The 12,616-nt window shown below is 42.8% G+C and overlaps 1 protein-coding gene across 2 annotated transcripts in view; it reads left to right on the forward strand.

Moving 5' to 3' along the window:
• Positions 1-31: 31 nt before the first annotated feature.
• Positions 32-12,616, forward strand: part of klf8 (Kruppel like factor 8) — a 164,982-nt gene continuing 152,397 nt past the window's right edge. For both annotated transcript variants that reach the window (XM_083650237.1, XM_083650238.1), the window contains exon 1: positions 32-325. In XM_083650237.1, coding sequence (XP_083506363.1) covers positions 299-325 — 27 coding nt within the window. In that variant the 5' untranslated portion in view covers positions 32-298. The remainder of the gene's footprint in view (positions 326-12,616) is intronic.

A 12,616-nucleotide genomic window follows, 5' to 3' on the forward strand; every position in this document is an offset into this window, starting at 1 on the left:
TGAGAGAGAGAGAGAGAGAGAGAGGGAGAGAGAGAGAGAGAGAGAGAGAGAGAGAGAGAGAGAGAGGGAGAGAGGGAGAGGGAGACAGACACGAGTGTTTTTGAGAAGGCAAAGAGAGGCTTCGACGCTGCGGATATGAAGTGAAAAGAGCCCTGGAAGAGGCAGCGAAGCGTGTTATTTGACTGTTAAAGGTGGAGAGCCCCCCCCCCCCTCCCTCTCTTGCTCAGATAGCAGCTACACCCAAAGCCAGCGACCCCCTCCTCCTCTGCTGCTCCACCCCTCTCTCTTGGACCCCGAGATGCACACGGAGACCCGTAACAAGAAAGTAAGTCCTGTCATTACTGCACATTGTTAGTTTGGCCAGGTCAGAAACTATACTGCCTGCCTGCACAAGTGGAGGAGTTGACATTGGTCGGGCTCAACATGTGCCTGCCTCGCTTAGAAAATAAATAGCCTATGAGAGGCAAATGTGAATGTCAGGCCAATGATAACAAGCAGGCAACCTTACTTAGCAATTTAGCTCATTAGTGTTTGGAGTTTTTGCAACAATCGCATTGCCCTGCTCTTATAGCGCTGTCATTCTCATATGGTTAACACACAGAATCTCTCTCTCTCTCTCTCTCTCTCTCTCTCTCTCTCTCTCTCTCTCTCTCTCTCTCTCTCTCTCTCTCTCTCTCTCTCTCTCTCTCTCTCTCTCTCTCTCTCTCTCTCTCTCTCTCTCTCTCTCTCTCTCTCTCTCTGCTTTTTTTATTTTATGCACTGTGATCTCTGAGAGGCAGGAAGGAAGCGGAAAGGCAGAAACTGCAGCTTGTAGGACACCATCTTAGCTTTTAAAGGGCCAGCAGCCCCTTCTGAAACACGCATACACACACACACAGACACACACACACACACACACACACACACACACACACACACACACACACACACACGACCCTGGGAAGCAGCCAGGTACTACTTTCTTGTGCCTTTAATAGAGCTGAACAGTCACGTGACGTTTCGTGACGTTTCCTGCCCCAGAAGTGAGTTCCCCATTCATTTTCTCCATAGGCATTTCGAAAAATCCTTATAGGAGGAATCAGCGTGACGTCACTGTCACCCAACAATGCGTAACCCCGCGGCAGTTAACTAGTATGAGTTGTGCCAAACAAACAATATCTCAAAAAGTACACATCACATCGCTTAATTGTAAACACGGTCAGCCAGCTAGAGTCAGACGCTCAAACTCAGGCTCCATATAGATGGGTTTCTGTGCAACATCATCACATAGATGCGCGCGCATCACCGGGGTAGAAAGCCACTCCACACCGTAGACTGTATGCTCCACACACTCATTTGAGTTGACTGCCGCCTCGCCTGGAAAGCAGACGAGAGCAGCCGAGCGCAGTCAGGTGAGGCGTCAACAAGTTGAACACCCCCGACGGCACACAGTTTTGTTTAACAGCGGTTTGTAAGCAAATGAAAACATGCATTAGCGCCACCCACACTCACTGCTCAAAATGACAGAGCCCTTCAGATTACTTATTTGATTGTTAATGTAGGCATTACAGGTGGTATTTGTGTAAAATGTAGAGTGTAGAGAGTTTGTGATGCACCTGTGTTGAACCAATGGGCGATCAGCTCGATGCGTTTCTCGTCATCCTTTGTCCCTGTGATGCGCGTCGCGTGCACCCACTAATGTTTGTATACAAGAAACCCGTCCCATTTCCGTTGCCACTTGCCACCCAGTGACGCGGTTTGTTTACCAAAATAAGCAGGGAACTCACTTCTGGGGCAAAAAATGTCACATGATTGTTGAGCTCTATGGAGAGCCCCAGGAATGAGTCCGGAAAACATCGATGCTAACACTTCCGGGTTCTTCACTGTTTTCGCCTATGGGATTTTTGAATGGGTTTTTGGCACGATGCTTCAAATAAGGTCTCTGGGCAACGCAAGCTTAATAAAACACGAACCAGTGTTCAGCGGGATAATCTTCACACACGAGGACCACTTTTATGAGTTGAGATTAAGGTTGAGAGTTTATTTCTCTATAGTCTATTCTTTATAGCCTCTATAGTCGATTATCTTTATTCCAGTGTTGTCATTAAGAGGCCGATTTTGCAGCATTAATATTTAATTGGTCGGCACGTCGTTCTCAGTAAGGACGCTTTCGTTATTGAAACAGACAACATGCATGCTCCTACTGTAGCCTATCTATCTGCATTTGCAGACACTCATGAACCCATATCTTCTGGACATTGCCTTGATGAAAAAACAACGCAGCGTTAGCTAAATGTAGTAAGTACGAGAGTGTCACACAGCAGCACATTTTTGGGTCTCGGTCTAAAATACAAATCCATGTGATAGATTAGACGGGCACAGCCATCATCTTCACTATCTGACGTTAGCCGCTTCCGCTAGCGAGAACAACAACACAACTTTCCGTCACATTTCCCCCCAAATAAAAACCAACATTCTACACAAGTCTAAAGCACACGGATGCCATTAAAAAGTTTTATTTTGAAATCTGATAGTGGAGCAAAGTTATCTAGTGTATTCATTATCTTTGCTTCACTTAATAGAGTACCGCAGGGATGACATAATATTGTAAAAAATAAATAATTTTTTTTGTAGGCTTAATCAGAAATCGCCACCATGTTGGTTCGTCAGCGAAAAAGTCTATGGGGTTTTAGAATGGGGATTTCACTCAAATGCATCAAATTAGGTCTGTGCCTGTGGTTAAAAAAAGTTTATGGGAGCGTGAACGTTAATCACTGTTATGCATTTTGAAGCGTTTTCTAAAAATCACGTTAAAACAACGCATTTACGTTAAAAAAGTCATAAAAGTGATTAACGTTTGTGAAGGTTATCCTGTTGAACCAAAATTTGCGCTTCCATAAACTTTTGTTACCCACAGACCTTATTTTATGCATTTAAGTAAATCCCCATTCTAAAAACCCCATTCACTTTTCCCCTGACCAACCCAAGCGCTAATCCGGACTCATTCCTTTGACGCATCGATGCTAGGGATGCAGGTGGTGACTAATTTCCCTGATGACTAGTCTATTTTGTTTATCTTAGACTAGTTGACTAGTCTACAAGTAAGAAAACACTCAGAAAACAGCCAAAACTGGGCGCAATTTCATCTATAAAGTTAAAACGTCTGAAAAAATAGAAACCGTTAATTACGTTCATCATAATCATCAATATTCACAACATATTGCGCTGTTTATGAACATTGCACATCAGAAAACATCAACAACTCACCCCAGTGACGTGTATTCAGGCTAAATATAGTCCCATTTAACTTTCGGAAGCCTTTGCATTCAACAAGTTGAGTGGAAGCATCTTGCCACATGAGCTGCGTTACGTTAGCTTGTCTATAGACAGTTTTCACCAGAGCGCAACCCCACAGCACTTCCTTTTTCTCAGCATTCGGCAAACTGCAGAAATATTCACTCGACATCGTTACTTTTGTTTTCGCTGCTCAGCTGTATAGACTGTTTTCACGGAATGGTCAGTCCTGCACTTGAATGTTTTTTTTTCCTTTATGTCCATAGCACACACTGCAACAGGAAGTGAGCGGGGGTTCAATTTAGAATGTTTTTGTTGTCAAGTTAAAACCGTCTATAGCATCAGGTCCTGCTGTCCTGGCGACCACATGCCTCTGCTGAATTTGGGTGGAGTGGTTAACGTTCTACATGCCAGTTTTGTCTGACACAGCCGACATACAACCATCTTTTCATTTACTTATGAGATGCCATCTGCCTTCCGCTCCTTTGGCTACTAACGTTACAGCCAATCACACGCCTGATTTGTTTACATCCGGGCGTTACAGGAGGCGGGGCTACAGTAGTGGCTGGTAAAGACGCAACAGCTCCCGCCCGCATTGTTTATGATCATATTTGTTTAAGCGACTAGTATTTCCCATGCCGACTGGCGAGTAGTGAGGGAGTGGGCGTTTATAAATGTTTAACCGACTAGTCGTCTGCATCCCTAATTGAGGCACGTTATGCAAATCGACGCAAATACGCAGTCGCTGACGTCGACGCGTCGGGGACAGCCTAAAGCCCTAGTTGTACTTTGCGGATCCGCGAGTCCGCCAAGGTCCGCGTGACGTGACGTCTCGTCATCAGAGGGTGTGCGCGCCGCCGCGCAGGCTCTCTTCAGATAACCGCGTACCTCTGACTTTTTCTGTGCCTCACAGCCTGGAAAACCCACTGTACATGAAACTACACTCCAGCTCAAGCACTGTGAGTCATCGCTCTCTCCTCCTTTTAGCAGCATTCTCACTCATCCCACAGTGGGTCACCTGCTTTGGAGATGTGCAAAAACATCGGTTTGCTTCTCTCTCCCCCCCTCCCTCCCTCCCTCTCTCCCTCTCTCTCTCTCTCTTCATGCTTCTCTCCCCCCCCCTACCTCTCTCTCTCCCTCTCTCTCTCTTCACACGTGCTCGTACACAACTCCAGAAATGAGTATACACGTACTACGCGTCCTCCGTGGTGTCAGCAGCTGTCCGTGTCCCCATCAACTCGGGAGTATATCTCTAGGGCTTTAGGGTAGTGCAGCGACCAGGACACATACCCCACCTGCCTTCCCGCACCGCAGGCGCAGACATTGTGCGAATTGTGCCTGTATGGATGCCCAAACCAAGCCGGAGATAACATGGGGGCTCGAACCTACACCCCCTCGTGTTGGTATGGGAATCTACCGCTGCACTACCCGGGCGCATGTGATTTAGTGTCGATTTGTTCTTTAACTCACCCAGTCAGATTGTTTATGCCCCAGAGAAATATTTGTATCTAAAACTCCTGATAGCATCTCTATGATGGCTGATAGCCTCTCTGTAGCAAGTGAGCCCTGTGGCGTCATGGGTGTTGTTCACTGTATTTGACTGTATTACAAACGGACGGTCAAAATAGTTTGGGAGCCGGGCAGGAACATGTGACTTCTCTGCTCAATAACGGGCTTTGAAGTGAAAGTGGAGCGCCTCTGGATCTGTCTTCAGCCATCGTGACTCAAGAAGGCACATTTGTAGGTGCGAGCAGGAGCAGCTCTATAAGTCTCTGGTCCAAAACAAGGTCACCACGCTTTAGCGGGCACAGCTAGGTGTACATTCCTAGGTGTCAATTCCTTATTAGTAGGGGGAATTAAGGGCAAAAAATGGCCAAATCGTTACGCGGTGGATACAAGCACCAGATTTGGTACACACATTCTTTAGGGTGTATCTCACCATCTCAGAAGGGGTGCCCAAAAATTCAGACCCATTAAATGCTTTTTAAAAGGGAAAATCCAAAATGGCCACCAGAAATTACGCATGATTCCAAGAGGTGATATAATTCTGACATTTTGACTTAATGTGCTAATTATAGATTTTACATTTATAGTAAATAGACGAATAATCAAGGATTTGGCCAAAGCCACCAAAGAAACATGTGTTAAATATGTTTTAAACGCCTTTAAACACAAAAAATAGGCTTAAAATGTACTCCGAAAGACATGACCTTCCACATTAATCCTTCTCTGAGTGATATATTGTTAATGCCCGATATACATCATTGTTTTTAAAAACTTTTAATAGGCCCTATGAATGATTATCTATAGATAATATATTGTGACAACTTCATATGACCATAGATCAAGCCCTCTAGTGGGTCACAGGCGAGACATGGCAGGTGACTAGGGTAAAAAAAATAACTAACAGCTATCACAATGAAACTTCTCCAGTTGATTACTTACATTAACACGTTCACTGCCAATGACGTATTAATACGTCAAAAATAATCCAACGGTTGACTGCCAACGACGTATTAATACGTAAAAAAAAAACGATTTTTTTTTTTTGACGGTGGGACGTTGATCTAACCCTTTTACGTCTCCTACACCAGAATTGGAGGTATTGAATGTGTATAATCTATTTTACGGACCCACTGAGTGGCGACATGTCTCTCCACAGTAGAAAGAGGCGACCCAAAACTGGAGGGAAAAGCGAGGAAGCCGTTCTCATACTGTAAAATTGATGGCGAAAACGCTTTCACTTTCGCGCTGATGCACAGCGGTGGCAATGGTGGGGGGTTCCAAAAATAGATTGGATGCACACTTTGAAACACGCAGCATAAATATGACCAGAATCGCAAAACCTTCATCAAAGCTCTCAACCAAAACTCCACGAAACGAGCGAGTCCACCCAGACTTCCTCAAACAGCGGCCGCGCAAACAGGCACAGCAGCAGCAGCAACTTCGTTGTGACACGCCCGCTGGAGAGCCAGGGAGGCAGGAGGAGAACACACACGGAGGGAGGAGTTGGAAGCAGAGGGGGGTTTCCTGCTGTTATGGAGGAAATTACTGTTCAAAACTATTGTTTAGATGTCTGAAGTCTTACTGATGCCAAAAATGAATGGTTAAAGTGACTGTTCTATCGAATTTCACAAAAAGCCGTTTATCTCTGAATAATTTTTCTGACGCTGAAACCATGCTGTATTCAACTGCTAATGCTTACATAACTACTAACTCTACAAACTAACTCTTTTAGACAGAGAAAGCACACATTCTATTAGTTCTTTTGAGATATTGTGTGTTCACAAAATCTTAGCAGAAAAGAATCCTCGGGTCTTGAAAGATGAGCCAGAATCCTCAAAAAAACCCTCTGGCAGAAGCTAACTACAGTAAAAAAAAAACGTCTGGCAGTGAATGTGTTAAGACTAAGATTTTTTGTATTACAAGTTTTCTGAAATTCTATGTTTTAATATGCAAATTAGGCAATATATGCACTAATTTGCATACATTTCAGGGACATAAATGCGACTAAAGGTATACATTTGCTTTCATCAGGTGCTCTAGCCACAATGCCAGACTGTGACCATGAGGAGGCAGACACTAGAGTATGCATCCATCTGAAAGATGCTCTAGAAAAGGGTGCACAGACAATCGTAATTCGAACTGTGGATACGGATATCATAGTGATTCTCGTGGGTCTGTTTGGACAGCTAATTGAAGAGTACCCAAATATAGGCCTCTGGGTTGCTTTTGGTATGGGGAAAAACTTCCAGGAAATATGCAATAATTTTCAACAAGCTGCGGAGGAAAATTAGTTTGGCTCTACCGGGATTCCACTCATTCACAGGCTGTGATACAACTTCGCAGTTCCAGGGAAAAGGGAAAAAGACAGCCTGGGCTGCATGGAAATCATTTCCAGAAGTGACAAATGCCTTCACTGCTATGATGGTTAATCCTTTTGAAGCACTTAGCCAGGAATCAAACAGTTTTGCAGTGCTAGAAAGATACAGTACACCTGTGTTCTGTATGACAAGACAACTGACATTGAAAATGTCATTGAGCTAAGGAAAAATGTCTCTCAATGGAAAACATTCCTCCCACACAACATTCAAATCGAGCAGTTTACCAATCTGGCATTTGGTCCAGAAGCCTGAAAGCTATGCAATGTCTACCATCTCCTGAAAGACATGGATGGATTAAAGTTGCTGATTCTTGGACACCTTTATGGACACTCTTGACAGAGGCTGCCAAAGTTTGTAGAGAACTCCTCAAGTGTGGCTGCAAAGCTGAGCCTCTCTGTTCGAGGAAGTGTAGATGCCGGGATGCTGGGTTACCTTGCACAGCATTATGCCAATGTGCTGGTAATTGCGAAATGGCACAGACATGAATAGTTACCAAACACTAATCACAAAAAACAGTAATAATCAAGAAGAAAATAAATAAGACAGAGTGCAAAACAAAAAACAAAATGCAGAGGGTAAAATAAGAATATGCAGAGTAAGATAAGATGCAGAGTAAAATAAATAAGAATATGCATAGAGTTAGTAAAATGAAGAAGATTCAAAGAATAAAGTATATAAAAAAGAATGCAGAAAGTAAAAATAAGATGATGTAGACTAGAGTGTAGGTTAAATGTAAACTGAAGGCCACGAGACTCCTTAACATACACAAATAGTGTAGTAGCCGTACTGTACTGTAGCTGCTACCATTACGTATGTCTAATGTTTAATTGTATGTTTAATAAGGTATATGCTATAGTTATTTGATTTGACTTTGAGTTGATTTTTGATTTGATATTTGATTTGATATTTGATATTTGTACTATGTTGTAAACGGAGTCCACAGCACAAGAATTTCACACGTGATACTTGTACCATGGAGTGACAATAAAAATCTTGAATCTTGAATCTTGAATCTTGAAGGCAGACTGCAAAATAAGCCAGGAATGCATACAGCAGTTTTCAACTGTTTAAAAAGCCATTTAAATTTTCTTCAACATGGCCCCTTCCTAAAAAGTTGAATAAACAAGCAAACAAAGAAAAAAGAAAATAATAATAACCCCTTCTATGATATAAAAAGGAGCACTCAATGTACGTACCAAATAATACGCTTTATGACGTCCCTTTTACAGTATGTCATCTTTTGTGTCAACTGCGGCCATTTAGAATTTAGCCAAAAACTCACTTCCTGTTTAAAACTTTTTGGCCACCCCTTGTAGGATGTGTTAAGATCACCCACGAGACATTTGTATAACATTTTATGGCTTTATGAGATTCTTTAGGCTTTTTGAGTCAATCGCCAACACTGTAGGCGGACCATTTTCAATTGTGTCAATAATTTACTTCCTGTATAAGATTTGTTTGGGCACCCCTTCTAGGCTATCTCAAGATGACCCAAGGGACATGTGTTCCAAATTCTATGCTTTTTGGAGATTATTTTGGTGTCTTTTGAGTCAACGGTCAACAGTTTAGGTGGCCATTTTGAATTTTGTCAATAACTCACTTCCTGTTTAAGATTTTTTTGGGCACCCCTTCTAGGAGGTTTTAGGATGACCCAAGGGACATATGTGTCAAATTCTATGCCTTTATGAGATTCTTTAGCCTTTTTGAGTCAATCGCCAACACTGTAGGTGGCCATTTTCAATTTTGCCAATAATTCACTTCCTGTTTAATATTTTTCGGGCACCCCTTCTAGGATGTCTTAGGATGACCCAAAGGACATGTGTTCCAAATTTTATGCTTTTTGGAGATTATTTTGGTGTCTTTTGAGTCAACGGTCAACAGTTTAGGTGGCCATTTTGAATTTTGTACATAACTCACTTCCTGTTTAAGATTTTTTTGGGCACCCCTTCTAGGATGTTTTAGGATGACCTAAGGGACATATGTGCCAAATTTCATGCTTGTATCCACCGCGTAACGATTTTTCCCTTAATTCCCCCTACTATATTGAGACCCTAGGAGGCTGAAATTTGGCATGGAGGTCAAAGGTGTGTTTAAAGGTGTGTGTGTGTGTGTGCGTGTGTGTGAAGAACAGTGTTGGGGTTAACTCATTACAAAAGTAACATATTACATGTAATATATTACTTTTAGCAGTAACTCAGTAATATAACTTATTACTTATAGGATTTCAGTAATATTATACCAGTTACTTTGTCAAGTAACTCAAGTTACAAATTGAGTTACATTTTATTAAATTAACTCATTCTCTGCCAAAGACATACCCGGACGTACCGTAAATTCCGGACTATCAGCCGCGGCTTTTTCCCCGTTTTTTGGCCCTGCGGCTTATATAACGGTGCGGCTTATCTATGGATTTTTTCAGAAAAAAAAAAAAAATACAAATAAAATCTCTCTTTTTTAGCACTCTTTCTAACTATAAATCCACTTCTGTTTTAATTTCCTCTCTTGCCCTCTTTTCACCACACCGCGGACACTGTGTGCACTGTAAAAATAAACAAAGGTGGTGTTGTGTTATGTTGTTTTGTTGAAATGTTACGGTAATACGGTAAATGGGAGCTTCCTCAAACAGCCATCTCTTTCCCGACAATCCCCTCTGTGCGTGACCCCTTACATATGGTAATTACGGTAAGCAAACGGCCACTCGGTGACCTCCAAAATCGATGGATTTTACAGGTTACACAGCTTCATCAGCACATTTTATGTGCATTGCTTTGCTGCTTGTTTTTTCGATTATTTTTTAGTAAAGCACATTGAATTGCCTTTGTGTATGAAAGACTTGACATCATTGGCGGAAATCAACCGGTTACTCCTACCGGTTCAAAGTTCATCAGCAGCCCGGAATCACAACAAGACGAGCAGTAGAAGCAACTCTCTCTCACTTACCATGGGGAAGGTACGCAGAAATTCACACGACGCAGCTTTCAAGTTGAAAGCTGTCTATCTCGCATTAAAAGAGGGAAATAGAGCCGCAGCGCTTCTCGACAGCATGAGGGCTCATATAACAGATTCCGTGAAAGCAGCCATCAAGACCACAAACTCCATTCCAGCTGTGATTCCTGGGGGCACAACGAAGCATCTGCAGCCACTTGACATCAGTGTCAATCGTGCGTTCAAAGTGGCACTACGCGTTCAGTGGGAGGCGTGGATGACGAGCGGCGATAAATCATTCACCAAAACTGGTCGCATGCGAAAAGCAACTTTCGCTCAAGTTTGCCAGTGGATCCTGACAGCGTGGAGGAGTGTGAAAACATCCACGATCACCAACGGGTTCCGAAAGGCTGGACTGCTGCGTGATGATGACGCCGGCACAGCTGGGCGCCTTCAGAGGCTGTTCGATTCCGACACCGACAGTGACGAAGAGGAGTTCCTTGGTTTTGAGAGTGACAACGAAGGAGAGAGGAGAGTGGTTGACGAAGCCACCCTGAACCTGTTCGTTTCCGACACTGAAGTTGAGGACTTTGCTGGTTTCAGTACGGAGGAAGAAGAGGAAGACGAGGATTAGTGACTTGACTTTGACTCTGACTCTGTTTTTGACGCTGCACCTTCACCTAAAAGATGAAGACAAGGATTACGGTACCTGGTTTGATTGTTGACAGCACCTTATTATATTATTGTTTTCCAGTTAATTTGTTTACTGCACCTTACCTTAACCTTTTGAGAATTGTTTTATTGTTTACAGCACATTATCCTTTTGAGGATTGTTTTATTGTTTACAGCACATTATCCTTTTGAGGATTGTTTTATTATTATTATTATTGTTTTATTTTTTATATTTATTTTGTTGAAATGTTAATAAATGGGAGCTTCTTATAGTAGCCTACCGTAATGCAGATTTTGTTGAAATGTTAATAAATGGGAGCTTCCCCAAACAGCCATCTCTTTCCCGACATTCCTCTCTGTGCACGAACCCTTACATATGGTAATTAAACATCAAAACACCCGCGGCTTATAGTCCGGTGCGGCTTATATATGTAAAAAACAGTCAATTTTGCTGCTGCGGCTTGTATACCGGTGCGCCTTATAGTCCGGAATTTACGGTACTTTTAACAATGGCATTCTGTGCCAAAGACGTACTCGGACGTACTTTCATGTTTTGGGTGTTTACATTACATCAGACACTTTCCCAGCCTGTGACATTGTTTCAAGTCAAACTGATAAAAGGAACCCGCTAGTTTAGTATTTATGGGTGGAGCCTGTGGTCGAAACAGAGTCCGACCCACGGTTCTCGGATGGCGACGATGGCGAGGAAGACGCCGGCGTTTTTGTTGTTGCTCCACGACGGAGCGCCAGGGCGACGAAGGCTCCCCTTCACAGCGTTCTGATCCATCTGACACAGATGAATCGGAGGAGGAGAAATGGGTGCCACTTGGAGAGAGCGATGACGATGGTAAAAAGTAGCCTATTTTTTGTATCGCGTTTGAGATGAAATGATCACACACAGCCGTCTGTGTCACATAAACATTTCAAAGTTTACAGCACTAATGTAGCTATTGTGTGATCTTCTGTGCTAACGTTAGTTATGAGAGGTAACGTGACAGCAGGTAACGTTACAGCACTCGTTATTCCTGTGTGTGTGTGTGTGTGTGTGTGTGTGTGTGTGTGTGTGTGTGTGAGAGAGAGAGAGAGAGAGAGAGTGTGTGAGTGTGACCACATAAGGGTTCGTTCCATTTGTTTATGCTTTTATCAAGCTAAGCTAAAAATCCACATGGCAACTGTAAAAGTAAATTATTTATTTGATTTTGTGCACATATTTATCATACTTTGATATTTTGTGTTTTCAGACTCTGAGTCGATGGAGGCGCAGTCCAGTCCTAGTCCCAGTCCTGTGTGTAGTCCTACACCACCTATTTCGGAAAGACCATGTCTCGAAATAGGTTCCAACTTATTCTGAGGTTCTTCCATTTTACTGACAATACTGTAGCAAGGAGGCTGCGGCCAAGCCTCATCTGTCAAGAAACCCCAGGGGCCAGACTCTCTCTCTCTCTCTGTAGCCGCTCACTGGGCGGGATGGACCGACACAGCTCCCTCAAATACATTCTCTTATTTTTTATTTTTTATTTATTTATTTGGGAAAACAAATACTGTATATGTCTGATGTGTCACTGAGGCAAAAAATAAAAGGCTCAAAAGAGAGTTCTGCTTGAAACGGTGTCCTTCACTAAAAACCTCTTTTTCTCCTATTTCTCTCCCAAGGAGGGCATTTTTAGTGAAAACAAGCTAACTTCCACTGCTTGTAACTAAACAAGGAAACATGGTAGAGTTTCAGTTTTTTACAAGGGGTAAGAAGAGAGTCTCTGCTTTATTGTGAGATATGTTGTGTAAATTTATTCCTAGCACAGAATATTCTGTGGGTCCTGGAAGATCAGGAAATATGCTCAAAATCCTGGCACTGGGAGCACACA

This window comes from Poromitra crassiceps (assembly GCF_964638095.1).
Source record: "Poromitra crassiceps genome assembly, chromosome: 1".
NCBI lineage: Eukaryota > Metazoa > Chordata > Actinopteri > Beryciformes > Melamphaidae > Poromitra > Poromitra crassiceps.